Source organism: Strongylocentrotus purpuratus, unplaced genomic scaffold, assembly GCF_000002235.5.
Source record: "Strongylocentrotus purpuratus isolate Spur 01 unplaced genomic scaffold, Spur_5.0 spur5_scaffold_11, whole genome shotgun sequence".
NCBI lineage: Eukaryota > Metazoa > Echinodermata > Echinoidea > Camarodonta > Strongylocentrotidae > Strongylocentrotus > Strongylocentrotus purpuratus.
The window spans coordinates 19,771,190-19,798,288 of NW_022145596.1; the positions used below are offsets into that span (position 1 = coordinate 19,771,190).

Sequence of the window (27,099 nt, forward strand, 5' to 3'; positions counted from 1 at the left end):
CATGATATCTCAAGAACCACTGGAGATGTAAAAACTTCAAACTTAAGGATAGTATGTATCACCATAGGAAGACGATCTGATTAGATTTTGGAGCACGTAGGTCAAAGGTCAAGGGTCACAGAGGTCAACTTATGAAATTCCATACATTGAGATTGTTATCATAATATCTCAAGAACCACTGGAGATTTAAACTTCAAACTTAATGATAGTGTGTATCACCATAGGAAGACAATCTGATTAGATTTTGGAGCACGTAGGTCAAAGGTCAAGGGTCACAGAGGTCAACTTATGAAATTCCATACATTGAGATCGTTATCGCGATATCTCAAGAACCACTGGAGAATTTTCACTTTAAACTTAATGATAGTATCACCATATCATAATATCTCAAGAACCACTGGAGATTTAAACTTCAAACTTAATGATAGTGTGTATCACCATAGGAAGACAATCTGATTAGATTTTGGAGCACGTAGGTCAAAGGTCAAGGGTCACAGAGGCCAACTTATGAAATTCCATACATTGAGATTGTTATCATGATATCTCAAGAACCACTGGAGATTTAAACTCCAAACTTGTTTAAATTGCTCTATGGCGGAGGCATCATTTTCGACTGCGCGCAGTCAAAATTCCATCTAGTTTCTTTCTGCAAAGAGATTCCACATCTTTCTACTCTGTACATGTAGACATATACCCGTAGGTCTTCTGCTCATTTTTTTTTCTTCCTCTCCTTGTTATTGACTTTGCAGGTTTACCACACCCAATGCCGGCTGCCTCAAAGTGTATCTCTCGCCGTGAGCAGTGCCATGATCCTTGGCTACCCGACCACTACACCAAACGTGTCAGGTTTAGGTCAAGGAAATCATAAGAATTGCTAGGATACTACAATGGGGTCACAATATGCATGACTGCCTTGTACACTAGGAGTAGGAGATGTGTGAGAACTGTATCAGGACCCTGTTTCATTAAAATTGATATCAATAACAAGTTACAAGCTACTGTTATAAGCTACTGAAATCATGGCATCTGATTGGCTGAGAGCAAGTTTGTCATAGAAATTTAGCATTTGTTAAAGATAAAAAGTTTTATGAAACGGGCCCCATATGTTGTAAAAAAAGTACAAGCTTGAGCATGTGATCTTTATCTTCGGGTTACGAGTCAAAAGTTTCTTCACTACAATTAAAACTTCTTCCAGGAAGCCTTACATTCAAAACTGAAATAAATGCTGCAGCTCCAAGTTGCGTCCTGCTGCTTAAAAGCCTCACTGCACTACTTATAGCTACTTGCGCCCTCTATATAGCAAACAATGCCTAATCGGTGACCATTGGTCCCCCATGATCCTCTTGTTCTTATGTTAAGTAACAGCTGATTTGATGAGATAACCACCTGTAAGTGACCTTGCAGGGTGGTCTAATCCCTCATGTAGACTAGTACAGATGGGCTTTAAGCTCATCATAAACTGTTTCCCTGTTGTTATCACGTCAGTAGCACATCTTATTCACCTATTAATGATCGGTCTCAAGAGATGGAGTTGCAGTCGAGTTGCCAATTGGGCTGGTGGTTCACCATATGGTTCGCGTTTGGGTCAGTGAATAAAACTTGCAAGGATACTATAACGAGGTCGCTATATGATCTTCATGTATGGTAAGATAGGAGTGAGAACTGGGGGGTGTTTCACAAAACTTGTCATCAGTGATAAATGACAGTTGTTGTTACAAGCTACTGAAATCCTTGCTTCTGATTGGTTATCAGCAGATTTGTCACTGATATTTGTCATTTGTCATTGAACAAAGGCATTGTGAAATGGGTCCCAGAAGGAGATGTACCTCCCATAGTTGGTCGTCTGCTCCTGCAAGATCTTGCAATGAATTTGTCCTGTGTCCGACAAAATTGTTGTTATTTTTCTGTCATTAATGTTGATGCTGACGTAATAAGCTACGGCTGTTAATTCCAAGGTATTTAGTCTATTTATGTCCCATATTTCACTAAGTATCATTGAATTCAGAACATAATGAACCTAAATCTAGTTTTTGTTTTAATCTTTTGTCTGATCCATCTGATAGTAAAGTGATGGAATTAGTAAAAACTAAAAGGGATACTAAAAGATCTTTGTAGAGGTGTCAAAGGTCGTAAGTTCAATCCCCAGCGCGACGCTTATGTCCTTGAGCAAGGCATTTTATCTACATTGCTCCTCTCCACCCAGGTGCTGAATGGGTACCCGGTAGGATGCAAACTTCAATGTGGGAGGATTAGCATACATGTGCATGCCTGTAATAGGGCGATTGGCTGGAATGCTCCCTAAGGGAGTGGAGAGTGTGCTCAGAAAAGTGCAGAATTGTAAGTGAATCCAGTGATTGTGGTAATAATACCTGTATAACCGTTTTAGTTGGTTACTTTGTAACTGGTAAAGCGCTTCCTCAGAAACGGTTATCATTGATTTAAATCTTTGATGTGGTTGGTATGGGAAGACATACATGTTCCTTGGACTGGTTCTTCTACTACAACTTGATTAAAGTTGGATAAGCTTACTTCCCGGAATTCACATATTTTAATCTTTGTTCATCGTGGTTACATGTTACCAAACCTATCGGATGAATGTCTTGTGGTTGGGACCCACTTCTTCTCTCTAAGCAGGCAGATTGTTTCATCGTGTGTAGAAATCCTACCTGTCTCATATCAAGTTCTTTTATTACTGAGGTGCGGAACCACTCTAGAAACTGTGGGAAGTGCTTGGGAAGCAAACTTTGTTCAATGCTCGCAGTATTACCACACCTCATGACGATAGATGTTATTAAATTCTTGTTCACTGGACTATCAATGAGTCTGTGATCACCCATTTTGGGCTGGATGACCAGATATATGGATTCAAGATTTCAAAAATGATTTCAAAAATATTAATTCTCTTAGTAGGCTACCAGATAAACAAAAGTTGTCATTTACTTGTTAGGAAATTATGAAAAGAAATTGCTTACAATTGTTTTTATTAAGGGAAATATTTCAAGATTTTGAGAAGAACAAATTAAAGGTTTAGTGAGAGGTTATCTTACTCACCCTTCTAGCATTGCAAAAGCAATAAATAGATCTACACTGTATATTGGATTAAATAATGATAACAGTCCCATGCTGTATTTTTAATGTTAGTTGTTCAGTAAAAGATCTGTGAATGTTCTTGCAGCTTAAATGACAAAATAGAAAGTAAACCATGAAAATACACCTGCACTGAATGTCCAAGCAGCCGTAAAGTTGCATAATTTTTGTACAAAATCTAATGTTGGCTTTATGAGATGAGATTTGTTGTTGCTTTTTGTTCATAGTCTTCGTCTTGTTTTCTGAAGCATGCTGCAATATACATAAAGTCTGACATTGTACAATGGACAAGTAATTACCTAGATTCTGAGATGGTCCAAGACATGTTATGTATGATATGACACGTTAATAGTACACACAAGTTTGCAAAGTTAGTCTAAATAATGTCATGCATTCTTTGTGTTTTTCTACTTTGTTGACTATCTGCTTTTATCATTGTATATATTTCAACGATTTTCTTTTTATAGCCATTTTAATATCAAAGTGAGTTTCCAAAGTGACTTATGCATTGCCGCTCGGCTGTTATTCAAATGTATTTTCATGTGTACATGCAAGTCTACAGTATCACAAATTATACTGACCAGGGACCCATTTCACAAAAGTTGTCATCAGCGACAAATAACAGTTTTTGTTATAAGCTGGTTAAATCCTTGCTTCTGATTTGTTATCAGCAGATTTGTCCCAGATTTTTGTCATTAAAAAAGGCTTTGTGAAATGGGTTCCAGATGTGTGAAGCCAGAAAGATCTTAATTCCACAAAAGCACTTAAATTCTAATTGTTGCAAAGCTCAATTTATGTACAGTATAGTTATTGGTAAACATCTAAAATCTACACATGTCTTTGTTTTTATTATCTGTTAGAATTTACTTTTTCTTTGGAGAGTGATCTTTTTTCCACTCAATATTGTATGACGGTTGTTTTTTCACCAGAATTTTTACAGGTTGCCTATATTAAAAGGAGCCTCACTCACTAAGCAAATTAACAATCTTCCTGGGAAATACCCACTCCTATTTGTTTACATTTTTACTTTATAGGATTTTTATTTACTTTAGACATGTATGCGATGTGCAATGTGTAAATAATATAAACTTCCCATGACTTTGTTGAATGAAAGGTCATCATTTTTCTGTTGCATACTTCGAAAACTCATTTCTACATTGTACATATTTGGAAGAAAATGTGAGGTATGATCTTGCTCCATAAAAAAAGAGAATGTATATAAATCATGGAAGAACAATATTGTAATCATTGGAAATGTGTTTTGTTCATCATAGATTATATTTTTATGAAAAAGTTCTTATTTTATATCTTTCATCCGATATTCCGGACTTGCATGCATTCTTCTTAAACACTTTTCCTTGCTTTGGGGTGATGTCCAATCTCTGAATTTTTGATATTTCATAATAATCATGTATGCTTATTTTGAATATAGTTCATCATTTCATATTGCCTATATATATATTTTCATTTTCATACCTGTAAAGTTGGAGTGGAAATAAATTTGCGTTCACTATACCTTGCTCTTTATCGTGGCCTGTTTCGTTATGTTATTCTCTTATGTTATTCTTTGTTTTAATCATTCTATCACTTTCTCTTATGTTATTCTTTGTTTTAATCATTCTATCACTTGCTCTTTCTGTCTTTCCTTATGTTATTCTTTGTTTCTTCCTTCTATCACTTTCTCTTATGTTATTCTTTGTTTTAATCATTCTATCACTTTCTCTTATGTTATTCTTTGTTTTAATCATTCTATCACTTTCTCTTATGTTATTCTTTGTTTTAATCATTCTATCACTTTCTATTTCTGTCTTTCCTTATGTTATTCTTTGAGAAAGTGATAGAAGGAAGAAACAAAGAATAACATAAGGAAAGACAGAAAGAGAAAGTGATAGAATGATTAAAACAAAGAATAACATAAGAGAAAGTGATAGAATGATTAAAACAAAGAATAACATAAGAGAAAGTGATAGAATGTTTAAACCAAGAAAAACATAAGGGAAGGTGAAAGAAGGAAGAAACAAAGAATAACATAAGGAAAGACAAATAGAAAGTGATAGAATGATTAAAACAAAGAATAACATAAGAGAAAGTGATAGAATGATTAAAACAAATAATAACATAAGAAAAAGTGATAGAAGGAAAAAACAAAGAATAACATAAGGAAAGACAGAAAGAGAAAGTGATAGAATAATTAAAACAAAGAATTACAATCTTATTAAAATATTATTATTGCTTTGGTTAGAACAATTAATGTACAAACTTTCATCATTCACACACACATAGGGCGAACTAGTGGCTTTTTGTCCTCGCACTGAAGTGGGTCCATGACATGACTCATGCACTTTTGGTCACCAAAATACAATTTATGCTGGTATTAAACTCCACCTACATAGCTAGAGGTGCTTCCTGATTAGTCACTTACATTGATCAGCTCATTGCTGGATGTGTCGTGGGTGTGTGTGATCAAGCTGATATCTCTTTGGTGTGATTACACACATCCACATTCATACAGCAATGATACATGCAAACATGATTGCAGAGGCATATATATAAACACATCACATATCAAGCCATCTTCACATCAACTTGACCTCAATTGTTTTAGGTAACTTTGCTAGGTGTGATGGATGTATCGACCGAATCTAGATACATTGTACGGACCGTCCTGAAGACGAGTTAGTCTAGTATTTGGAGTTGAAGAACAAAGCTCAATAATGAAGATCAGCCCTTGAAATCTAACCACTTTGTGTTGTGTATTCTGTTGTTGTGGAACAAAGGACCTGGGGACAACGGGTAGAGGAAACCACTCGTAACACAGGCTTATCATGATATCAGATGAGGAATAATAAGACATTTTTATGTTGTTTGTTATGGTCTCTGTTTACTGGGTTGACCCAGTTAGTGATGCTCGGCCCGACGAGCTGAAGACCGGCAGGTGTTCCAGCTACAGCACTATTACAAATCCATGTATTTTCATAACGGTTAAACGGAACCGCCCGCATACTTTTAACGGTTAAACGTTTAGCACAAAAACCGTAATGACTCAGGCTTAGTCTATTTTGTTTGTTATAGCGCTTAGAAACTTTGGTGGTAAGTGCTTTATAAGTAACGTTTTTATCATTATTAATATAGCTACGAGTCTCAGTCTACCATTTGGGAGGTGGATGCTGTATAGAGTCTACCGAGAGCCCGCTGGTCCCGTCAAAGAGGTCTTCGGCCCTGAGGCACTGGTGGAGATGGAGAAGAGAAGAGACGGCCCTCCTGCAAGGAGAAAGGTGAGAAGTAGTCACTGTCATACACACTTATACATGTACAGTCAAACCAGGACCCTGTTTCATAAAACTTGTTATCAATAACAAGTTACAAGCTACTGTTATAAGCTACTGAAATCATGGCATCTGATTGGCTGAGAGCAAATTTTGTCATAGAAATTTAGCATTTGTTATAGATTAAAAGTTTTATGAAATGGGCCCCTGGTTTAAGTGACCACCTGTCTACAAAGACCACAATTTTGCTTCCCTTGAAAATAGTTTCTCATTGATTGATACATGTGCTAAAGGAACCTGTAGTTAAAGATCACCTGTCTGTAAGGACCACTTTTCTTGTCTCCCTTGGGTGGTCTTTATACAAGGTTATTGGAAATACTCCTGTACCCCTACATAGCTTTATGTGTAGAATTGGCTCCTATAGGTCTTGTGTGTATTTGCGAAGATTGGTGTAGGGGGCAGATCGTACATGAGGAAAGAAAAAAATGTTATGTAAAATTTCATTTCTTACTTGGAAATGTAAGTAGATTAAAACCTGCTTCCATTGATTTTGGTGTTAATTTTTAACTACGGTAGTGCAGCAGTGAACAACATTTATATGAAGTGAGTTTTGACAAATAGAGACATCCTCTGTACTCTCAAATTACTTTCAACTCTCTTGCAGGCGAAGGGTCAGTCGGACAGTACGGACGGTCAGTTTCATTCCACGGAGCAGCCTGATTACGAAGACTACAGAGCAAAAGCAACCCTGCACTTCAATCAGAGAGACGAGTGCTTCAAGAAAGCAGCCAAGGCGTATCGCACTGGAAAGAAAGAACATGCCTCATATTACTCCAAACAGGTATGATATGCACAAGCTTGCAGATTTAAAGCCCCACTGCACTACTTATAGCTACTTGCGCCCTCTATATACAGCAAACAATGCCCAAGCGGTCACTGTTGATCCCCCATGATGCCATTTTACTTATGTTGCTGATTTGATGAGATAACCACATGTCAGTGACCTTGCAGGGAGGTCTAATCCCTCTGTGCGAAACTAGAGCAGAGGGGCTTTAAGGGAGAAGACTGGCCCATGTCACCCCTCGTATTTGTGTGAAAACCCCAACAAGTACATAAAAAGACTCTCATTACGTCTGACCCTCGTAGCTCGCAAACCCGAGTAAATGGCCATAAAGTCGGGTATTAAAATACCCCCTTCTTTGCTTGCTGTGCAGGAGGAGGCCTAACCCAACTGATCAACTTGTTTTCCAAACATAGTTCGCGCTACTTTCCGTCTCTCTCTCTCTCTCTCTCTTTCTCTCCGACTTTGTTTCTTTCAGGCTGCCTCCTTCAGTCTCTCTCCCCTCTCTCTCCTCTCCTTTCTTTCTATCTCTCCCTTCCCTAGTTCTCTGTCTCTCCCACCTCTCTCTCTCAATCCCTCTCTCCTCATGTTTATTTATGTCTGTCTCTCGATCCATTCCCTGGTGTCCGTCTCTCTCTCTCTCTCTCTCTGAAATTTTAATTCTCTCTTCTCTCTTCTCTCTCTGTCTCTCTCTCGATCTCGATCTCTCTCCCTCTCTCTCTGGTTGGCGGCCGCTTTTCTTCTTCTTCTTCTTCTTCTTCTTCTTCTTCGATCTTCTGTTTCTTCTTCTTCTTCTTCTTCTTCTTCTTCTTCTTAAAACATTATTTAAGTTCTTCAAATACATGTGGTACATGAAAGGTTCTTTAATGTCACTGTCTTCCTTTTTAAAATATTTTTTTCTTCCAGGGACGCTTACAGTCCATGGAACTGAAGGAAGCTAACAGAAGAGCAGCTGAATTGATTCTGGTTCAAAGGTGAGCAGTGTTTTTACTGGCCTTCATCTCAAAGCAAAGCCTTAATAGATGTTTTTAGGGTGTTTTGTGGAATTATGAAAATAAAAAAAGGATAGAAAAGGGAGAGATAAGAGAACATCTGATTTTATCATGCATTTACTAAAGGTTCAAATTGATATTATCAATCTTTTGATATTGCTTGTACAAAGTTATATAATTAGTAATTCCTACCATAAGCAAGTACATTGCTGTGTTAGTGTCTTCATGACAAACCTTTTGAATACATACTCATCCAAAATGTTGTTTCGTGGTCGAATGGATACGTCACCGGACTGCCACAAGGTCCGCGGTTAGAGTCCCGCCACTGCATCCTTTGGCAAGACATTGATCTACAATTGCCACACTCAACCCAGGTGATGTAAATGGGTACCTGGCAGGAATTGAATTCCTTGATATGCCTTAGCGCCTTATAATGGCCTTATAAATGGCCTTATAAATCGCCTTATATACAGCCGGGGTGATAATATGATACCTTGTATTAAGCATAGTAGAGTATATTCATATAGTAGCTGCACTATATGAATGGACCTATTATTAAAAGAGTCACTCGTTTCTTGTACTTGTGCTGTGTGGACAATTTTGAATAATGTGAAGTCCCCCTGTTTTGTCATGTCTAGGAAACATGTTACTGGTGAGAACAAGCTTGATCTCCACAATCTTCACGTGGAGGAAGCCCTCCAGGCTCTGCAGGAGGTCCTGATCGAGAGGCAACGAAACCCCTCACCCGGGCAACACAGGTACCTAGAGGTGGTGACAGGGCAGGGCAAGCACAGCAAAATGGGCGTGGCCAAGCTCAAACCGGCTGTGTGCAAGTTTTTGGAGCAGAAAGGTTACAGGTAAAAGCTTGTGATTATTTTCCCTTGTAGAATGGAAGGATTGATTGCTGTGAAAGAAAAGTTGCAGGAAGTCAAGCTGCATGAAAACTATTTGAATTATCTGAATGTAATCACACTGCATCTATTTCTTTCTTATCACATGGTCTTCTTTAATACCACGCTATGGAAAGTTTGCTAAATTTGTTTTTGTGCTGATCATTGCCTTCAAGGCAATCTTTTTTTGTGTGTTTTCCTGTGACGTACTAGATCTGTGATTGCTTGTGAGCATTTAGATTCTGTGGTACCTCAATCATAACAAAGTTATGAAACTAAATGATTTACCCTTCAGTAGGTTGTGTTTGTGTTGGTGGGTTGCCTTGAACAGAAAACAATGGATTGTGCTTTATTAGAGTGTACTCATTTTGGTGTCAGAAAAGTAAAGGACTTATACATATTACTTGACACCAAATGTGGTACAGCATGTAATTTTCACATTTTTGTGTATATTATATATTATATTCTAGTACATTGCTTAGTAAAAGCATAAAACCAACATGGTCTCTGTGCATTTTAAAACAGCACTTTATTAATGTCACAAAAATTTAGATTGCACATTCAAAAACAATTGTGTTTTCAGCTTGGATTCAAATCGATCCAGCTGAGTGATATTCCCTAATAGAATACTAGTTTGTTTTTTTTGTTCAAAAATACATTTATTGATAATCTGAATGACGTTTTGGATGATCTTTATTGATGGAACAAATGTACAAATCTTATGAATGCATGGCAATTGATAAACCTTGGAGATTTAATATTGGAAGTCCATAAGCATGAAGAATTTCCATTATCACTCGTCGCATTCACCATTTTGATAGCAAACTACATGTGAAAATGGATACCTGTCCATTGAGAGCCAAGTAATAGAAAAAATATGGGCCAACAGCCTTCTGGTTCTCGCAGATGATGTCATCTGTTTGGAGCCAGAAGGGCGTTAACTCTTTATTCATACACTTTAATACAGAGTTAATGCCCTTCTTGCAAAGAGATTTCACAACTTTCTACTCTGTACATATAGACATAATTACATGTATAATAAATAAATAATAATAATTGGATTTATATAGCGCCTTTTCTATAGGATACAAGGCGATGTCTCTTAGACTATCAACAATTTAAGAGGAGTTGAGCAGGTAGGTTTTCAAGTGTTTTTTGAAAAAGAGTCTTATGTACTTGTAGTACTGTTTCTTAAGAATGAGGGGAGTTTGTTCCAGAGACATGGGGCTAAGGACTGAAAGGATTTGAAACCAGGTCTTTTGCTCATTTTTTACTTCTCCTTGTTATTGACTTTGCAGCTTCACCGCACCCAATGCCGGCTGCCTCAAAGTGGATGTCTAGCCGAGAGCAGTGCCATGATCCTTGGCTACCTGACCACTACACCAAACGTGTCAGGTTTAGGTCAAAGAAATCATAAGACTTGCTAGGATACTACAACAGGGTTACAATATGACCCCCATGTACACAAGGAGTAAGAGATGTGTGAGAACTGGATTAGATGTCGTAAAGAAATTACAAGATCTTTATCTTCGGGTTGCAAGCCAAAAGTTTCTTCACAACAATAAGATAAAGAAAAAAGAACAATAACAATTTCAATAAGGAAATTAACAATCTTCCTGGGCAATACCCATTCCTATTTGTTTACATTTTAACAATATAGGATTTTTATTTACTTTAGACATATGTTTGTGATGTGCAATGTGTACAAAATGATATAAACTTCTCATCACTTTGTCAGATGTAAGGTCATCTTTTTTATGCTGCATACTTGGAAATCTCATTTCTACATTGTATATATTTGGAAGAAAATGTGAGGTATTTAGTGATGTATCTTGCTCCATAAAAAAAGAGAATGTTTAAACATAATGGAAGAACAATATTGTAATCATTGGAAAAGTGTTTGTTCCATCATAGATTATATTTTTATGAAAAAGTTCTTATTTTATATCTTTCATCCGATATTCCGGACTTGCATGCATTCTTCTTTATTACTTTTCCTTGCTATGGGGTGATGTCCAATCTCTGAATTTTTGATATTTCATAATAATCATGTATGCTTATTTTGATTATATAGTTCATCATTTCATATTGCGTATATATATTTTCATTTTCATACCTGTAAAGTTGGAGTGGAAATAAATTCTGATTTCAACTTTGCCAATTTTGTTTTATCTTTGCGATGATATGTATAGGATTGAGAGTAAGAGGTAGAGATGAATGAAAGTGTCGGGAATGAGCTTGAATTGGCAACAAAATAGTATTATTGCAATGCTTCTACATCAATAAACATAGATAAAGCAATTTTTGTACCCTGTGGAAAATATATCGAGGGGTCAGTGACAAAAGGACGTTACTCTATTTTGGCCATTTTGAGAAAAAGTGGTTTAGATCTATGTGTCACTGAGCACTTGGGCCTTAAGGAGTTAAGTCTATGTTTCACTAGCCATTGACTTCAATGGGGTGTTGGGTGGAGTTAAGTTTTTGTGTTTCCTGGAGAGCCCACATTTTTCTGAACATTTTGATTTCAAATACTCATTTTGGCAAAATATGGAGTTACGTCTTTGTGTCACTGTACCCTCGATATGATGAAAATGTATGGTGAGAAGCAACATTGAAAGGATGGAAACAATGATGTGAACAACATTTAATTACACAATTCAGTCAAAATAATCTATTCATATGAGCAGTAGGAATTGTGAGCATTTTGATAAGTTTCTCTCAAAAGATGAGATTTCCGCACTTTTGCCAGATTTGTTTGAGCAAATATCAATGTATTTAAAAATCTACTTTGTTCAAATTTATCATTGATTCAGAACTGGAAGAGAGCTAATGTGATAATCACTGTTTTAACATCTAGATCTTATATTTTTTTTCCTGTTGACTTGTAATAGACCAATACAAATCATCATTAACCATCAATGATAAGTTGGATGTTTTAATCGGTTTGAATCATACCCAGTCAAGTAAATTGTATGTTTCATGGGATACTCTGGGTGGTGGGGGGGGGGGGGGGGGTGCTCAGTGCAACCCATTTTGAGTTGCACTTCCTCAATAAGCATCGTGTCAAATTATTGTCACAAATCTATCAAGAGAACTTTAAAATACCCGAATGGAATTTCCATATATTTATTAAAGGTTCTCAAACAATAACAACAAACAAGAGAAGATATATATTTACACATTTACAGGGTACAGAGGCCAGAAATAAAGATAACATTATTGTAGAGTAGATAACAAAAAAAGTAGTACAGCTGTACAGAGTTCATTCGCGTATACGTCTCATTTCTATAATCGTCTAAGATTATGCTGACAGAGATATGAATTAAATTCTTTCAAAATAACAATACACCTCTTCGAGATAATGGTTTGCCTTTGGTTTTCCCCAGTTCTGCCATATCCCCCCCCCCCCCTCCCTCCCAACCACCACCACAAACAACAGCTGTATGATTCAATATCACGGGATATGAGATCATAACAACTGAAGAAAAGACGCGTTTTCCATTGACTGAGCGATATGAATAGAACCAAACTAATCAATTAAATCTTCAATCCATGCGCTGATGTTTATTACGTATGAATGTACAGATGGCAGTTGTGTTGCTACCTGTGTGGGAGTCGGTGTTTATGACTCAATTGATGTGCCTTTGTAACGAGTCCACCATCATAATCATATAACCATCAGCGAATAGACTCTGTTAAACTGGTTGGCAAATGATAATAATGATGCTAGGTCCATGCTTGGAGTCTGACTAATTTTGTTCAAATCAATCGGATGCGTAGCTATTGGGAAACGTGGGTGCTTCAACTGACGGCACAACATCTTCCTGATATAGATTAATCGTTCAATTGGACGATCAAATATAAAATTAGGTCTCTTAAAATGTTAGAATACTGTAGAAAATGTAGCTCTTACTCGAACTAAACATCACATTATTCTGTAAACATTATTCTAGTGATAATGTTCATATTTATCGTCCATTAAGCGATAGAAATTTGTGGTATTTACATTTGTATGGATGTATATGTAAAATTCACATAACAAAAAGAAAAATTCAATAAGATATATTTTGAGTCAATAGAAACAGAAAAGGAAGAAAATAAAACCAATAAAGATAGAATGCAGTCATTGCAGGAATCACATCTCCAAGATGAAGGCTCCTTGTTTTCAAGATGACTATGGTCGAGGCACCTGTCTTTTTCCTCCGTTACACTCCCAAACTGGGGAATCCCCTTCAAATTATTGTGCAACTCTTTCGATGGGAATTCCCACCGTGATGCGCCGCAGTGAATAAAATGCTCAGCGCGGGCATGCAGTCAAACTCCTTTGTGAATTCGGGCCTGTACTAGTATTTACGGAATGTATAGAGGAGTTGGTCAGTGATTGGCATGGGGTACTCACATATTAAAACACACGTGGATACGGGGGTCGCTTTTTCACAAAATATATCCTTGAACATGGGTCCAATTTTTTACAAATATATCATTAAACATGGGTCCGTTTTTCCAAAGTTTTAAAAAATTTGTATTTTTTCTTCTTCTTCCAAAATGACCCTTAAAATGGGGGTTACGAGGCTTGAGCGGCGCACCCCGTCCAAACCAACTCTCAGTACCTCCCCCCCCCCCCCCCCCCCCCTCGGGATTAAATGTAACCTTTCACACGGGTCCGCCTGACTTAATTACTTTGTCATTAACAAAATCATTCCGTGTCTTTGATTATTCTGTGCCTCGGCCTCTTGGCCTGTCTTTAACTTAGATAGGCTGCATAACAGCTAGAATAGCTAGAATACTAGAAGAAGAAAAAGGATGAAGAAGATTTAAGAAGAAGAAGCAGATGAAGAAGAACGGTGCCGGGGAACGGTGGCGGAGGGGGAACCGCCTTGGTTATACCTCCCCCTGCCCCCTGCCCCCTGTCCCCTGCCCCCTCCCCCTGCCCCCACCCACCCCCACACCCACAGTGGTCATGCAGTGAAGATAAAAGGGGAATTCCCCGATTTTATTTTAGGGAGCCGGAGCACGAATATAATCCTTCCGCAATAGTAATTAAACAATGTGCTCAATTTTAATAGATAGTCAAATGTATTAATAGAAGAAGACAAAAGAAATATATGAATATTAAACTATCAGTCTTCCTTTAAAAAATGTAATTTTAATTGAAAACTGAATGCTCAAATTTGCATTAATGCCCGCGCTGGGATATTTTATACACGATTGTGTGAGCCCAACCAGTCCAGTGCAGTGCATGCAGTCGTCATGTAGACAGAAATCACGAGATGCGAAAGAGCTCTGACAAGTATGATTGAGTTCAAGACCGAAGATGAGATTCTGACAAAACGGGACAGACTGAACCGTAATGGAACATAACTGCCAATGTTAACTGTTAATACATGTAAGTATATTAACATATATTTTGATCTGTAATTTAATTGTTGTCAGTTAGAATCTTGTCATAAATATGTACCGGTATTGTTGTCGTCGACGAATTACGCGCATGGTATTCGAGCTAGGCGTACGCCTTGGCAGAAGTACCCGAGAGCTCGGGCAGCCACAAACGCTGACAAAAGGCTCGGCTCGGCAAGGAAGGTCTGCACTCGTCTTGATCTCATCTACTCGTACTCGTACTCGTAGGAAGATCTATCATTTATATTTTAAGAACATATAGATCTACGTTAGGTCTATGCACACATAGGAGCATCACTATCCTAACTACTAAAAGCTGTGCTTTTGATTCTCAACATTTCAAACACCACTGTACAAAACTCAACTGATTTCACTCAAAATCGGTACTTTAGTGACAATTGATGACATCTAAATAGCTGTAAAATACATTTTTTTTTAACTTACTGATGTCAAAAAGAATAATTTAAAAATTCAAATTGTAAGTCTAGTGTCAAACTTTGCTTACAGCTGCATCGACATGACTGTGTACCAGACCTTCATTTCTAAGGAGCGCGATCGCGCCGGCGCTCCTACAGCGCTCCTAAAAAATAATCAGGAGAGTTGTTTACAGCGCTCCTTGGTTTCAATGTTTTCCTTCAGTTAAAAATCCCGTTTAGGGTGCATGTTTGTGGCCGATCGCACCGGCAAAATTGTCAACAAATCGCCATTTTAAGCTTCTAGCAACTTGTCAGTCATTCTCCGAAACAATGCATGTCCTACTAAATATTCATGTCATGAACACTATAACTTCGTCACAAATTTCAACCACTTACATTTATTAGTAAGTACCGGTACTGTACCCACTGAATATATCTTAGGGTTCAATGAGTGTGCTGTTATTGGATTTGTTTGTTCTAAGGTTTTGACCACCATGGTGTTAATGTTAAAGTTAATTGTTGAATGAAACGTGTGCCTCTGCCTTGGAGGGGTGATTTATATGAGCAAGTACCGGCAGCAAATAACGATTCAAATGTTTCCAAACATTCAAGACATTTGCTTGATGAGTATGTAGGCCCTGCTGTACGTGCAAGCCTATACGTGAGTGATGATGGAATTGTTGACATGGTGACTGTAACAAGAACAGTGATTGAAAATTGAAGAGTTAAATAATATTAAAATGTGTTTGTTGTTTAATGTTGTTCCAAAAACTGAACTGTTAATTTAGAAGGCTGGTGACTGTGAGACAGACTAAAGATGACGAAGTTCTTTATATCATCAGATTCATTGTAACATTTAAACTTTGAATTGAAAACATTTGAAAATTGAAATAGTTAAGCTGAATTAAATAAATTGACTGGATGATGATCAGATTGACAGATTTTGACTATTAAGTTGAAGTTGGAATGTAAGTGATATTGGATTCAATTGTTGACATTTTTACATGGTGCTGACAAGAATAGTGAATGTGATTGAAAATTGAAGAGTTAAATATTTCGTTCGTCGTTTAAATTGTTTGACATTGTTTAACGTTGTTCCAAAAACTGAACTGTTAATTTACAGGGTGACTGTGAGGCAGACTGAAGTTACTTAAGTTGAACATGAATGGTAATAATAACCAGCAGTATAATCACCTCCTCAAAATTAAGATGAAATAATTGACCTCTAAGTCTAAGCTAAAGTAGAGTGGACCAAGCAAACTGAGTTGCAAATTCAGTTGATTATGATGATGATAATTGAGTGTACTGCAGTAACTTGAAACTTCAATAAATGAAACAACACGGTTGTCAGTCAGTTAACACTTGTTTGATATGTATTACAGCATTTTGAACCCACACACAATAATACAAGGTAAAAACATCAATTTTCAAATTGAGCTCCTCACTCTCTCCAGGAGAGTTATTTGAGGAGCTCAATTTGAGCTCCTTGGCAAAACAAGGAGTGGGATTAATAGAGCTCCACCAAATTCTAGAAATGAAGGTCTGGTGTACAGTCTATGCAATAATGTGTGGTGTGTATATTTGTGTATGGGTATAATAATACCCGCCTCACGGCAAGCATACAGTGCTAGAGGTCAATACGCATTAGCCTTGACTCTCTATGCTTTGCTGGAGTGGGTCTGTGTACTAAAATTCTAAATCTATACTGTCTCGTACTCGTACCAGTCGTAATGAGCGCTAGTGTACTTCGTATCCACATTTTTACCGTAACTCTGGCGTGAATATACCCTACTGAAACATACCAAAAATGAACATCTTCAATTGTTCAAATAATGGTTATGATATAAAGTTGTTATATTTCTTACTCATTTCGTGTCAATTTTCTTTACCTTTTTTGGAGTATTTTTCCCAGAAACGAAAACATTATAATTACTTAGAACCGTAGCCAAGGCTGAACCGCCGAACCGAACGGAAGTATGCCGAATATGGCACTTCCGATTCCGAACTGAACCAAACGCGAAGGCCTGGTTAGGATGTTCGGCAGAAAAGTGTATACGTTTTCGCAAGCTAATTAACTTGTCATTTTGTACCTGATTTTCATGTCATGATTGCTCACTTCATATTTACTTTTCCCCCATTTTCATTTATGCCTATCCAGTGGTGGGCGCGACTTCACTAGTGCCATTTAAATCCCAAATCCTGCCCTCTGCTACGTCGTGATCGCAAGCCATAAACAAGAATACATGTGCGTTCTAGGCACTGATCAAAACAAGTTCAGCTCAAACCCATTCAACCAAAAAATTAATATTTTAATTGTATCAATATCGGACAATTTTACAATATAAATAATGAAATTAATCTATATTATAGTATGTTACAGTATGTAATTATTTAGGAAAAATAGAGATTTTATTATATTCCCTATTGAAAATAAACACTTATAAAAAAACAGTTATCTACGAGCCTAGGCTGCTATTCAAGATGGCAGCTTTCATGACTCGTAACATTAGACAACAATCGTCTCAGCAAATCTTTAAAAAATATCATTTATTGACAATTGAAAACATGATTCTTTTAAAATTGCAAATAAAACATGATTCAAGAAGGAAATACGAATGTAATTACTACTTTTCTTCAAAAATAGTTACGTTTAGACCAGTTTTTTTTAATGTGAAATTCATGCTGGTCGGAAGCAGTGTTTTTCATCAGGAGTGGGCAGAAGTCCTCAGTGCTGGTCGGCCCGGCTGGCCGGCCCGCCCAGTGCCGACCACCGTAGCTATAACGCTGCTTGCTATCATATTACCGAACCTCGAACCGAAGCAAGTTCGGGTGAAAAATTGCTGAACCGAACTGAACACGAACATGGCGTCTGACTTACAGCACTAATTACACATTACTCTGAGGTTGCAAGGCAAACCGCTGCACAATTACAATACTACCGACGAAGGGGTAGGGGCGCGCGAGCGTCGCCGTGGGTGAAGTTATCGACTGTAATCTCAGATCCTCATTAAACTCATGTTAGTAGTCCATGGGATGACAATGATGACTATATTACGATCGCTAACTTCATGCACGCTGGCCCGTCCGCACCCCTTCGTTGGTATATGGATGCAATTATATTGTAAATTGTGCAGCGGTTTGCCGTGAAACCTGTGAGGAAGTGTACACATAGAACTTTAGCTTACATTTATTACATGCGCATTACGTTCATCCGATCTATTTTTTTCCCCCTTTTTATTCTTCTTTTTTTCTTCTGAATAGTTAATAGTGAACTAATTAAAGGAGGCAGCGGCCAAAAAGGAACTCTTAATTTGTGTTACTTGGCCTTATATCTAAAACTTTAATTGGTGCATGAAAGTTTCAACACTTGCTGGTCTCTTTGGTATACCAGTGTCTATATGAATGATGTTTACAAGCTCGTTGTTAGAGGAAAATAACAGAAGGCTAAAAATACATTGTACATTTTCATAAAGTGCATCTATTCATTATCTTGTGGAAGACCTTTAAAATATATCAACTCCTCTGGTAATTGCAAGCATTTCAGGTTTCACTTTGAGCCTAATTAATGTCTTTAACTTTTTGGCAATCAGTACCATACTACAAGAGAAAACACAACAGGAAAAAAATACACAGGGCTCGGGGGGAATAGCCCCCGAAATGCCAAAAAGAGCCCCCGAAAGTCATAAAAGAGCCCCAAAAAATTGCATAGAGTTCAATGCAAAACAAAATAAATGGTGTTATTTTCATGCAGGCAAAAGTAGCCCCCGAAATGTTTAAAGCATTTTTTCCCCTGAAACACAACTGTATTTTGTGTGCAGGACTCCTGCCATTCTACAAAAATAGTTGATAGCTGTACTTGACCTTGTACATGTGTAATGAGTTAATACATGTATGTTTTTAATTGTTCAGGAATGACAGATGTGTTGCGTTATAAATGCCTATTGTTTGGTTGTTGATTCTTATTAGTCAAACCTGCTGTTGTATCAACCTACATGTACACGTATGCATCCAGATAGAGTTAGACCACCTGTTACTAGTAGACCTACATTTTTTTGTTTCCCTTGAAGCAATGCTTTTCAATGAAAGTTGTGAAACCTGGAAACCTGTGATTTTGTAAATTGTATTGTATTTATTCAATCATTCAGTAAAAAACCAAACATGTCTAGGGAATCTAGGGATGCAGGAAAAAGGTTTGAACTTCCCAATAAAAATGATAACAGTAATCAAATATAACAAGATACATGATCATAACAAACAAGGAAATACATTTGTGAAAATAGTTAATAATAATAATAACTAGAAATTTAATTCGTCACGAAGACGAATAAGGTGGTCTGTCTAAGTCTTATGATAGATTTGAGAATGGGAGAAGTTATATAGACATGTAAACAATGATGATCATGATAAACATGATGATGATCATGATAGTAAAGGTGATGATGATGATGATAATGATAATGTTATATGATGATAAAAACGATAATGTTAATGATTATGATGATAATGATCATGATCATCATGATGATGATGATGATGGTGACATTGATGATGATGATGAGCATGAGCATGATCCTGACATCTGATTGAAAAAATTAGGAAATATTTAGATAGCAAATAGTCTCAGCTACAACATACTAAAATTTTGGAGAAAACTGTTGAATAATAACCGAGATACTGGTCAAAACACATTGTCAAGCAGATTCATGTTTAGAAAAAAGTGACCTCCCATAGACATAACACGCAAATATGACAAATTATGCATTGTCGCCTTTAATCGAATATTTAACTATGATGACGTCATCTAAATGAAAAATAAATGGCATATTTCTGATAGAGAATTATCTCAGCTACAACATATCAAAATCTGGGAGAAGATCGATCACCGATACGTGAGATAATCTCAAATAAACAAAGACAAAAATGACGTCATCAACAAAATACATTTGTTTGAGTTTAGATGCCAATATGATGACTTTATTTCACTTTGTACGAGTCAGGGTGGTATGAAATCATATCTCCAACTCATGCTTTCTCCAACCATGATATAAAAATTGGGGGTCAATGGACTATCTGAAGAGCTATTTCGATTTTTAAAATGGCATGTTTTTGATCAAATTTGCATTATATTGCCCATAGCAGTACGCGCGGATTTTGAACTTTGACGCACGCTCACGGCCTTATGAAATATGAAGAGTGACTGAAATTGATGTAAATTGTCAATTACGTTAAGAGGAATCCAAATCATGTAAACATTTTGAATTTGACATTTTCCGCGCGCTGTGAGCGCGCACAACGCGCGCGGGGACACGTACGGACGGAAAATTTTGAAATGCTTAAAATGACCTGATTCGTACTCTCGTTTAGTAGTTAAGTGATTTTGAGCTTTTTAAAATTTTGACGCACACGTACGCGCGCGTCATGACCTTTATGTGACCTTTGATGACATGACCTGTTGACCCTTGCCCTAAAGTATATGTGATATGAATATGAATGACCTTTGCTTATGCATCATGAAGATATGATGGATAACGTGATTTCACAAAATGGCGCCTGGATGACGTCACGATATTCTAATGACCTTGAAAATGTTCATGTCACGTCTCATTACAATGACCTATAATTGTGCCGAATTGTAATGAAATTAACTAAACCAAACTTTAGTTATCCGGGGCACAAAAAACGGGAAGAAATAAAAATAAAGAATAATAATAATAACTAGAAATTTAATTCGTCATGGGGACGAATTAGGTGGTCTGTCTTCAAGTCTTATGATAGATTATAATATTTACTATAATGAGAAAGGGAAAAGTTATATAGACATGTAAACAATGATGATCATCATGATGATCATGATGATGATGATCTTGGTAGTAATGGTGATGACGATGACGATGATCATGATGATCATGATGACTTTGATGATTATCATCAACAGACTACGATGACAGACTGAAAAAAATGAGAGAACATTTAGATAGTATATAGTCTCAGCTACAACATACTCAAAAATCAACAAAAATCAAGCCGAAATAACGGCGATATTGCTCGCAAAAGACAAGAATGTAGAACCCAGATTTGAGAAAAAGTCATCTTCCATAAGGATTACACGCAAAAAGTAATGGATGTAGTGATAATAGGGTAATAATAAAGTAAATATGGTTGTTTATTACATTATTTGCGACTGTACGTGTTTTAATATTCAAAGGAGATGGTAGAGTGAAAGGTCAAAAAGAAAAAAAGTGAAGAAAAAAAAATTGTTGGAGACGCCCGGACTCGAACCAGGGACCTCGAGGTCGGAAGTCAAGTGCGTTACAGATATACCAAAACATTTCCCTTAGAGATTACACGTAAACGGAAAATGGAATTATCAAAGCCCACTTTGTAAGTGAAATATAAGCATGATCCCGGCATCTGATCGAAAAATAAAGGGCACAATTGTATTATAATATTTACTATATTGAAAAAGGGAGAAGTTATATAGACATGTAAACAATAATGATTATGATGATGATCATGATGATGTTGATGAGGATGATTATGATCATTATGATAATGATCATGATCATGATCATGAGCGTGATTCTGACATCTTATCGGAAAAATGAGGAGTGATTTAGATAAAATATAGTCTCAGTTACAACCTACTGAAATTTGGGAGAAAAATGTTGAATAACAACCGATATACTGGTCAAAACACATTGTCATGCAGATTCATGTTTTAAAAAAAGTGACCTCCCATAAACATAACACGCAAATATGACAAATTATGTATTGCCGCCTTTAATCGAATATTTTACTATGATGACGTCATCTAAATGATAATATATGACAAATTTCTGATAGAAAATTATCTCAGCTACAACATATTAAAATCTGGGTGAAAATCGATCACCGATACGTGAGATAATCTCAATTAAACAAAGACAAAAATGACGTCATCAACAAAATACATTTTTTGGAGTTTAGATGCCAATATTAAGACTTTGTTTCACTTTGTACGAGTCAGGGTTGTATGAAATCATATCTCCAACTCATGCTTTTTCCAACCATGATATAAAAAATGGGGGTCAATGGACTATCTGAAGAGCTATTTCGATTTTTAAAATGGGATGTTTTTGCCCATATATGCTATGTATTACAAGAGCTCGCACGCACGGACATTATCTTAAACGGACGCTCATTCCGTTATTAATGGGCAGAAAAAGGTGAACAATGTATCAAAATGCTTGAAAGAACGTGTCAGATATGATGACGGAAAAAAATTGGCGATTTCATGTTGCCAAATGCCAGGACACGCGAAAACGCGTGCCCATGCGCGTGTGCACGTTTTTTTGCAAAATGCTTAAAATGGCCTGAAACGTATGCAAAATGAATTTGAGACGATTTGAAGCATTTTAATTTTTTGCGCGCGCGCTTACGCGCGGACGTACGCATGCGCGCGCGTTTATTGACCTGAAACTGACCGGACGGATATTGACCCTAATCATGATAAATATAAATGAGAAATGCCTTTCCGTTATGAAGATATGATCATGAGTAAAAAGTACCAAAAAAAACACAAAATGGCGCCTGGATGACGTCATGAAGACTTGATGACCTTGAAAATGTTCCTGTCATGTCTTATGACAATGACCTATGACTGTGCCAAAATTGAACGAAATTGACCAAACTGATCGTGAGTTATCGTCGGAACAAAAAAGTGGGAACAATAAATAAAAATAAAGAATAAATAAATAAATAAATAAAGAAGAAAGAAAATTCTGACGAAAACAATAGGTGGTCTGTCGAAGACAGACCACCTAATAAAGAAAATTCTGACGAAATCAATAGGTGGTCTGTTGATAACAGACCACCTAATAATCCGTTTTTTTATATAGCGCTCAATACACCGATCCAACGATGTGCCTAAGCGCTTTACAGATATATTATTACCCCGGTCATCGGATTCAGGCTTACCCGCACACAATGTGTGCACACTTTCCACTCCCTGGGGAGCATTCCAGCCAGTCGCCATTTTACAAGCGCACACTTGCTCGTCCAACCACATGAACGTTCGCATCCTACCGGGTACCCATTTAACACCTGGGTGGAGAGTAGCAAATGCAGGAGGTATTGAATGAAAACACACTTGTCAAAGACCATTTAAAATCATGTTTAAAGACCAACTGCCTGTAAAGGCCGGTGTTTGCATTTTCTTAAATTGTTTTTGATTTTCTGTTTTGGTTTCACTGTACTCATACACACTGTATTTATGAACCGTTTGTTTTACAAAAACACAATTATGTATGCTCTTTACATGTACATGTACATGTACATGCAGAAACAGATTTCAGTGAAAATATAACAGTAAAATCAGTGGCATTAAAATGATTTATGCATTCTCATACGTTTTAACCCTGAGTAAAAGGCTCAAACTCAAAAGTGCAACTTTTGTTGAATGCACAATAAGTTTGCAAATAAATACATTTAAATTATTACATCAGTTTCCAGTCTTTGAAAGCATCATAAAATGTCAAAAGGGAAACATTGATTTTGTGAAACACCAAATATTAGAAACTGCTGGAGTACATGTATGTAATTTCATGAGGAAATAGCATTTCAAAGATTAAAAGTGTATTTCTTTCACACTTGCTTTGCTCGAATTATTTAGAAACAGGATGATTTCAGGTAGCTACATGTGCCTGAATACCTCCATATTTTGGCAACAAGGTGCCCAAAGATCATTCTATCTGACAACGAGCTGCCAAGATATATATTTAAAAAATCTTTGATATAAATTTTCCACTTTTACCGCTTGTTTGCTTCACACTCTCGCAACATTAAGCAGCAGGAATGCAGGATAGTTCCTAGCAAAGAGATGCCTGTATAGTGAATATCCTAATATTCAAGTACATTTGGCGGCGGGATGCCCACGTTCATGTGAATAGTAAAAGTAATTTGTTTTTCATTTATACTCGTAAAAGTAATTTGTTTCATTTATGAAAAGTCAAATTTACCTTTTTCCAGAGATCAGTATGTCATAGTTTACCAGTTATATGCGATACTTACTTCAATGATTTTCGTACTTGCCCAAGTACTTTTCCATTTAAAAACAAACATAGTTTTGAAGTGTGTTGATTAAAACATTTCTAACATATTTAAGGTGGCATTTTTTTAATAGTTAGAAACACACATGCCCGTAGGACATACATGTAGGTGTGTGTATACATGTACATGTAGTACTAGACAAGTTTCAGAGTGTGTATGAACAATTATTTTGTGATGTATTTCAGATCAGGATGAAGTGAAACTTGGTATTGAAAAAGGGCGGAAAAACACTGCTGTTTGTACATGTATAATTGAATGTGCTATGCACCATACCATTGTTCCATTACCAGTGTATTAAAGGGTGTGGTACAATTCCATACTGCACTGAATGAAGAACAATTTTTCCAACGGACTTTGGACTAGTTTGACACGTTCATGTCTGAATGTTGATTTAGTCAGGCAATACGCATACTGGTATCACTTTGATATCATGGTCCTACTTCGTAGTAGGTCCATGCTTTGATACACTTTTTGTCCATTCATGTACATGTATGAACTGCTGTAATATTCAGTTTGATTAGTTCACATCAGGAATTCATTTCATTAATTTCTTTTCTTCTACAGAACATACTACATGTACATGTCTCAGAGTCAATGAGAATTTTCAGTTGGCACTTGGCGCCATTTAATTAGCCTAGCACATTAGCAGCCTACTTTTTTCGATAAATAGAAATATTAATTAAATCTTTCTTGTCTAAATAGATCTTTCTGTTCCTGTTTTTACTCTGTGTATTCCAATTGCGCCATACTTTGGGCCAGATTCAAGTCTGTGCATGGTATGGCTTTATGACGAGCTTTGGTATTCACTATTATAAACCATTTTTTTCTACACAAATAAGTTTTTACGTCCTGTAAGATTTTTGGTGGTTGAAGGCAATTGAGTGTATCACAAAGTTTTTCATGCGCATGATCCAATTTTTATTTACTTTGTTTATACACCATAAATTGGGCCATTGAGGCATGTCTGTTTTGTGTGACGTGATTGCTTTTGAATGGGGGGGGGGGGGAGGGGGGGGGAGGGGGGAGGGGAGGGGAGGTTGTGTGTTAGTATTTGATCTCCCTTGAGCAGCATATCGTAAATTTTTGTTGTTGTTGCCAGTTTACATTTTGAATCAATAAGAAAAAAGGAGGGAGGGAGAGATGAACTCTGTGTTCGTTTTTAGGGCCGTCAACACATTGAGTCATTGCCAAGATTACCGGCACTGTTGAGGTCAAATTTCATTTCATTATTAATGTTTTAATCTATCACTTTATTTTTTATCATTTAAGGAACTCCAGTATACACATACCGGTAAGCAGTTTAATCAGAATCTGAGAGATCACACTTCCAAGACAATGGCGATATGTTTACTCTGGAAACCTTTTAACCTACCGGTACTAGTACTCTTGGTAAGTAAATTGTTCTCTTTCAGTTTCAAGCTGGTTACCTCCCTTTCAGGACTAGGTTTTTTGTTACATTGCTAGTCCATCACATTTTGTATATCAAATTGGCAACGATACTATTTTTCTTTTAACGCTACATTGTTCTTATATAATGCAAATAAATATGCAATGTCTCTGAAAACAATACACATGGGTACACATTTTGCCCAAAAAGTTTTAAAATATCAGCCAATTTTGATTGAAAAACGATACTTTTTATTCTTTAATTCAGTACAATGTGCTGCTAACTAAGGATTTCAAAGCATATTTTTGTTTTTATAGTTCTAAGCATTGAATGCATTCAACGCAATGTGGTCATGCAGCCAAAATTGACACAGCATGTGCAGGAATGTCTGCCCTTTCTTTTCATGCATCTGTTATCATTTGTAGGGCTCCGAAACCAAAAGTTACTGGGCCAAACCACAAAAGGCGGAATGACTGTCCCAAAAGGGTTAAGGATATATCCCCTATATTGTAAAAATATCACAGTAGGCCTGTTTTCATCAGACCAAAGTTGCAAAATAACCCGCTTTTTTCAGGCTTGGGTTATTTTCCCGAAGCTCGAAATTGCGTTAGATGAAGACAGGTGCAAATTAGCCGGCTATTTTTCAAATAGGGGGTTATCTTGGAAACAAGACCAAGATTTCTCTGGATATTTTCTGGACCAAATAGCCTGCAAACTGCAACTGCGGGCTGATGAGGACGCAAATTAGCTGGCTAATTTGAGATCGGGATAGTTAAAATAGCGGGTTATTTTGCAACTCCTGTCTGATGGAGACGGACCTAGTGTATTGTATATTGTACAGACATTAGGCCAAGTGGCTTTTCCTATTCGCTTCAAGGGGAAGTTTACCCTGATATAACTTACCGGTACTGTAGTTTTAATAAAAGCAGAAAATGAGAGAAACAAATCAGTGAAAGTTTCAGCAATATCCAATGAAAAAAATTAGGAAAGTTTTGAATTTTTTAAGTTGTCATCAGTGAAACATCAGGTTAGGCCTACTTGTCTCCGTGTGATGTGCCCAAATTGACAACTAAACATGTTTCATTCAATTGAAAAAATAACAAATTCGTAATATTATGGCCTTCAGTCATGCTGGGCTGAGGAATGGCAAGTGGAAAAAAAAGTTGCACTTGTAATTCAATTCAATTCAATTGGGATGTCACATGAAACAGGAATGTGTTTTTTTAAACCTACAAGTGGGACAAGAAATGCACATGTACATGTAGTGTAGGTCCTAAACATTCATCCATGTACATGTACTTGCTTGGAAGGGTTTTTTGTGGGGGGAATCCCCCATCTGAACAAGCCCATATGGCTTGTTCACATACATGTATGCCATGATGATTAAACTGCCAGGAAAAAAAAAAAAAACACCTTTTATTTTATGCGTAAATGATGTATGTATAGGAAACTACCGGTAATGTCATCTAGACATGTACATGTACTGAGTTTTCACTGAGCTCTGTATTATAAGATGCAGAAATAAAGCTTAATACATCATGTAGGTGATTTTTAAAAAACCTGACGCAATTTACCATCTCATACATGTATCTCAACAATACCTTTCTTTTTATAACATGAAGGATCAGAATTTTACTTGATGTTTCTCCTTTTCTCTCAAATCAGATTGTTTTTATTGTGCCGAGTCTAGCAGTAACAGACTGCAAATATGGGTAAGTCATGGTTTTGCCATTTGC

At 36.7% G+C, this 27,099-nt stretch overlaps 2 protein-coding genes across 2 annotated transcripts in view; both read left to right on the forward strand.

Moving 5' to 3' along the window:
• LOC100891052 overlaps positions 1–11,237 on the forward strand; it is a 36,740-nt gene extending 25,503 nt beyond the window's left edge. The window contains exon 14 of the mRNA XM_030980867.1: positions 10,375–11,237. Coding sequence (XP_030836727.1) covers positions 10,375–10,417 — 43 coding nt within the window. The 3' untranslated portion in view covers positions 10,418–11,237. The remainder of the gene's footprint in view (positions 1–10,374) is intronic.
• Positions 11,238–14,324: 3,087 nt separating this feature from the next.
• Positions 14,325–27,099, forward strand: part of LOC115918474 — a 34,986-nt gene continuing 22,211 nt past the window's right edge. Inside the window, exons 1-3 of the mRNA XM_030980174.1 lie at positions 14,325–14,462; positions 25,246–25,365; positions 27,029–27,075. Of these exons, the coding sequence (XP_030836034.1) occupies positions 25,312–25,365; positions 27,029–27,075 (101 nt within the window). The 5' untranslated portion in view covers positions 14,325–14,462; positions 25,246–25,311. The remainder of the gene's footprint in view (positions 14,463–25,245; positions 25,366–27,028; positions 27,076–27,099) is intronic.